This window comes from Nicotiana attenuata, unplaced genomic scaffold, assembly GCF_001879085.1.
Source record: "Nicotiana attenuata strain UT unplaced genomic scaffold, NIATTr2, whole genome shotgun sequence".
NCBI lineage: Eukaryota > Viridiplantae > Streptophyta > Magnoliopsida > Solanales > Solanaceae > Nicotiana > Nicotiana attenuata.
In genome coordinates this window covers 24,442-30,190 of record NW_017672649.1, presented here as the reverse complement: position 1 = coordinate 30,190, position 5,749 = coordinate 24,442, and the positions used below count along the sequence as shown (strand labels likewise).

General features: G+C 36.8%; 1 protein-coding gene across 1 annotated transcript; it reads left to right on the top strand.

The window, feature by feature from the left end:
* Window positions 1-3,514: 3,514 nt before the first annotated feature.
* LOC109213958 lies at window positions 3,515-4,858 on the top strand. Its single transcript, XM_019377805.1, has 2 exons — window positions 3,515-3,678; window positions 3,892-4,858. The coding sequence occupies exons 1-2, from the start codon at window positions 3,515-3,517 to the stop codon at window positions 4,856-4,858; spliced, it is 1,131 nt and encodes a 376-aa protein (XP_019233350.1).
* The last annotated feature ends 891 nt before the right edge of the window (window positions 4,859-5,749 follow it).

Sequence of the window (5,749 nt, the reverse complement as noted above, 5' to 3'; positions counted from 1 at the left end):
TTTGGTTGCGAAATAAGATATCTCAAAATTAATTATCTCGGGATTAATTATTTCGAGATTATTATATCACCCTCTTATAAGAATAAAAATAAAGCTACAATCACATGATAACTAATCCCAATATTTGTTATACCGCTTCATCTCAAATTTAATCTCATGATTAAATATTCCTTATCCCTCGTATCAACGAGAACTTAATCTTTCTTTCTTTTTTTTAATGGTATAATCTTAGTCTTTATTTTAATTTTCAAGTGGTTAACTATTCACTCTCATTCTTTTCAATAATAAAAATAAAAAAATAAAAAAAGAGAAAACATTTCGAAGTGCAATTTAGAAGTTGAGACATGTGTCACTAATTATTTTCGCCCCTCATACTTATCAACTCACATAAATTGTTTGAACATATACCAAGATGTGCTAATGGGTATGAAAAATAATAGTACATATTAGGGGTGGCAAAACGGACGGGCGGGTCGGATATGGGACGGGTCGAAGACATGTAATGAAACAACGGACAAATTATTCGACCCGACTAATATTTAATACGGATAAAAAACAGGTTAACCGACGGATAATATGGATAACCATATTATCCATGGATTCGTGAATATGATCACTTTTGGGAGAATTTCTATTTTTCCAAACTTGAGGAACTCCCAATTTAAGGTTTACAAATGTAAAAGTTAAACTCATTAGTTATTCATTGGTTAACATTTTCTAAATGGATAATATGGTTCTTATCCATATTTGATCCGTTTTTAAAAAGTTAGTTATCCAACCCTTTTTTAGTAGATAATATGGGTGATTAACTATTTTCTTTTAACCATTTTGCCACCCTAGTGTATATATTTAGATTTTAGCATTTGTGGAGGTCTAGCTTCACTCGTTAAGGGTCCATTTCTAACTTCGTCGACTGGAAAAATAATTTATATTCTAATTTCAACATTCGTTTTCTATGTAAGTATGTTATTAATTTCGAAGAGATATATTAATGATGAAAAAAAAAATTACACGAACTCCAAAACCTAATTAAGGATTAGTCAAGTCCTTTCGTGTACAAAAAATATCTGAGAGAAGTCGGATAGAGGAGGCAAATCATATAAACAAGAAATGAAATAATAAAATAATATATTTACTTATATCGTATATTCTAAGTTACAGTTAAAAGATATTGAACGCTAAAAAATCTAACATACCGTGGATAAAGAAGAGTGTGTAATGAGCGAAAATATCGAATGTTAGTTTGGTGTACAGTAGTATTGACTTAATTTATATGTAGACAGTCTAAGTATTTAAATAAGAAGGGAAATAAACAATAATGTCAGCCCATACGTATGTTAGTATAAAATTAGTCATTTCATAAAATATTAGCCAATTAACTATTCGTGGCAAAATAATACATAAAAAAACTTTCTTTTAAGTGGGTATTGCGGGAATAGATTGGATATCTTTTAAGGAGCTTAAATCTCAATCTGGGATGATTTGGTAGAGTTTTGAGGTGGTTTGAATTGAAAATTCGAAGTAGAAGGTGAACATGAAAAAAATGATATGTGTATCACACTGTGTATCAATTGTGCATCACATACGTATCATATTTGTATCAAATATGTATCACATGTATATCCACGTATATTTGTGTGTGAGATACATGCATGATACATGTTAGATACATGTGTCGTAGAAGAATTTTTTGTACTCGATTTTAACTACGATTTTTATACCAAATTAGTCCAAATCACTTTCAATCTTCCTCAAATTTTGTATATTGACCCGTCCATGTGTTTTCGATTAATTTCAACCATACCCATTTAAAAAGTATCCTTTTTGCTTAGATTTTTTGAATTTCAGCACCTTGTTTGGTACCTCATCCATGAAAATTCCTTTCCGTCTTGCATCTAATCTTGTTAATCACGCTTAAAAATTATGGAAGGAGATCTTTGCGTGTGATTTTTGGAGAGAAAGAATCTTATTTATTTGGGTTTTCAAAATTTTTATGTGCTTGGCTAGTTTTGATAAGTATATAATTAATGACTAGAGGGTGATAAGTTAGGACTTGTTTGGGACACTTCCGTAAGATTTCCTTTAAATAAGAATGGTTTAGACGATGAACCCTTTCTCTCTCAGCGCATGAGACTAACGTGTGCACACCATGGGAAAGAGGGCTAGGGTTCCATCTCAGAAGGCACTGATGGCGCAGGCTTCTTCGTCACAAAGAGTAATACAGCTAGGAAGGAAAACCAATCCTATTCAAGCTGCAATTGAAGAAACTGAAGACTCAATTCAGGATGACTTTCATCAAATTGACGAAGTAATTGCGGAAGCTAAGGACTCCACCAAAGCGGCAGCTACAACAGAGTAGACTAACATAGTCCAAACTTAGTGGAAAGTTATCATGGGCTGAGGAAGTCGAAGCGACTGAAACATCGGTGAAACGAGCATCAATTTGGGACAATTTTGATATCGCTAAGATTTCCAATGCCTGGTTCAAATTGGAGTACGTCAAGCCAGAAACGTATGGTGAGTCCCCTGTTTGTGCTATTGATGTTGAGGATATCAGTTCGAAATTAGATTATTGGAGAACTGATGTGGTCTGCTATGTGCCTGGGGCACACCCCCCATTTGTAGTGTTAAATGGGTTCATCCAGAGATTGTGGGCGAAGCATGGGATAAACAAAATTGCGATGTTGAAGAATGGAATTGATCTGGTTAGGTTTGACTCAATAGTAGGAAAGAACGAAGTTGTTCAAGGGGGTATCTATCACTTTGACAATAAGCCATTTATTGTCAAAACTTGGAGTCTGGACATGGAATTCGCTAGAGAGGAACTACGCATTGTTCCAATCTGGATCAAATTGCCTGTTTAGACTTCAAGTATTGGAGCCCTAAAGGACTTAGTAAGATAGGGAGTTTGGTGGGAAATCCATTAATGGTGGACCAAAACACAGGGAAGAAGATAGGACTAAATTTCGCTCAACTTTTGGTCGAAGTGGAAATGGATGAAAACTTGCCTGATACAGTCCTATTTAGGAATGAAAAGGGGATAGTTATAGAAAAAAAATACAATATGATTGGAAACCAACCTTATGTAAATTTTGTCATAGGTATGGTCATCTGGAGGAGGTATGCAGGAAGAAGAAAGTCTCAAAACCTGATTCACCAAAGGCACAAGAGGGGCAACCAGCAATAAGGATAGTGAATGAAGGAAACAAGGAAAAACAGGGGGTGGGGGAATCAATTTTTGTTGAGCAGAAGAAAGGGAATGGAAGTAATCCAAAAAAGGGGCTGTCAGAGGGTGCAGAAACATCCAAGGCAATGGGATTAGATCAGATATATTCTAAGCAAGTTGGGAAAACAAATGTAACACAACCAGGCTAGATTACTCCTTTAAAAGTGGGCAGGCAGCCAAGTAGACAAAATCAACAGATGACAAATCAACATCTAGTAGCACAAAACTCATTTCAGGCTTTGGGAAAAGAGGATCATGGCACAAAGAAGCAGCCGAGTATATGTAGTAATGAGGGAGGGCAAGGTTTTCCTCCTACTGCAAATGGTTAGTCTACTTGCTTGGAATGTAAGGGGTATTAATGCCCCTAATAAGCAAAAGGAGGTTAAACTCCTTTGCAATGAACACAATATTGGAATAGTAGGACTTTTGGAAACTAAAGTGAAAGCTAGTAGGTTTGAAAACATAGCTAACAAAATGTTTGGAGGATGGCAGTACACCACTAACTTGGAGCAACATTCGAATGGGAGGATATCGATTATTTGGAGACAAGACTGCTACCAAGTTGTAGTCATCTCAAAAATAGCTCAAGTTGTTACATGTAAGGTAATATACTTGCCCAAGTAGAGTTCTTTCTATGTTACATTTGTTTATGCCTATAACCATAGGTGTGAACGAAGAGGATTATGGGAATATTTGGAGAGCCAAAGGGTGGTTTGCAATAGCCCATGGATGGTTGTAGGGGACTTTAACTCAGTCCTTCATATGGAGGATAGAATAGGGGGAAATCCAGTCTCAATGCCTGAGGTAGTGGATTTCATTACATGTGTAGAAAATTGTGGCTTGATTGAATTATCACAACATGGTAGTAGGTATACTTGGAATGACAAACAAGGTGAACAAAGAGTATTTTCGAAAATAGATTGGGTTTTTGTGAATAGTGAATGGATAGACAACATGCCACCTTACATAGCTACTTTCTTACCAGAGGGGATCAACGACCATTGTCCTGTGAAAATTTCATTGTTGGATGCTCCACCAAAAGCAAAGAAAGCATTCCAGTTCTGTAATGTATGGGTAAACTATCCACAGTTTATAGAGAGAGTGAAAAGTATCTGGGGTACTCACATTGATGGTTGTAGGATGCTGCAAATAGTAAGGAAGCTAAAACTACTAAAGAGTTTGATGGAATTGATGGAACTAAATGGCAAGCATTTTAGGAATATAATCTCAGAAGCTAATGACAACAGAGAAGCCCTAATACAGGTTCAACAAGCTCTTCAAGCTAATCCAATAGATCAGCAATTGCAACAGGAGGAGAAAATGAAATACCTGGAATTTAGAAGGACCTCATATCTGGCTGAGATGTTCTTACAGCAAAAAAGTAAGGCAAATTGGCTTAGACTTGGGGATGACAATACCAAATACTTCTTTGCAGTCATCAAACATAGGAAGTTACAACATGCCATCACACAGCTACAGGATAACCAGAATGTGCTGCAGACAGATTCAATTGCCATTGCAAATATTTTTGTAAATTACTATGAAGACTTATTGGGAACAAGGGAAGTGTCAAGGTGCAAAGCAAATAAGAGAATTTTGAAAAATGGTCCTACACTTTCAGTAGCACACTAGGTGGACCTGCTAAAGAAGTATACAGAGAAGGATGTAAAGACTGCAATGTTTGAGATAGACTGTCACGACCTCAGTTCGTCCTCCGTGAACTGTCGTGACGGCACCTAGTCCCTACGACTAGGTAAGCCTAACAAATGCGGAACATAAACAAAACTTGCGGAAGAAATAATCAAAAGCCAAAATAACCAAATAAAAATAATAGTTATAATGTCGCTCGGCATATACAACACAACATTTCTCAAAATCAAGTACACTATCCCAAAACCCGGAAACTCACGGAACCACAAGCCTTTAGATATCTAATAATGTCTAACTCCAGAATGTCTAACAAGGTAATGAAATACAAAAGGAAAAATGTTTAAAAGCTACAATAGAAAGGGACTCCTCGGTCTGCGGACGCGGCAGATATACCTCGAAGTCTCTACAGAAGCGCCTCGCCTCGAGGATGATGAGACTGTATGAAAGTACCCGGATCTGCACATGAAAAACATGCGCAGAAAGTGCATGAGTACACCACAACGGTACTCAGTAAGTGCCAAGCCTAACCTCGGTCAGGTAGTGACGAGGAAGGTCAGGGCCCTATTGAGGTTAAATAAAATATAAGGGCTAACAGTGTGAAATAAAATAGTATAGATAAGTGCAACAGTAAGAAATAACATAGAATTGAAAGAACAACAACAACTAGAACAGAGACAAACATACCACGGAAGGAAATACAGCTCAACACAGAGATAACAACCGGGGCACCTTCCAGGATACCATCCTGTAGTCCCAATTACAACTATCCAGTGGATCTCCCGGGATACCGTCCCGTAGTCCATCATATATGTGTCCGAAGGATCTCCCGGGACCTCAACCAAAGGCATCAACATATCCTAAAATCTTATTCAA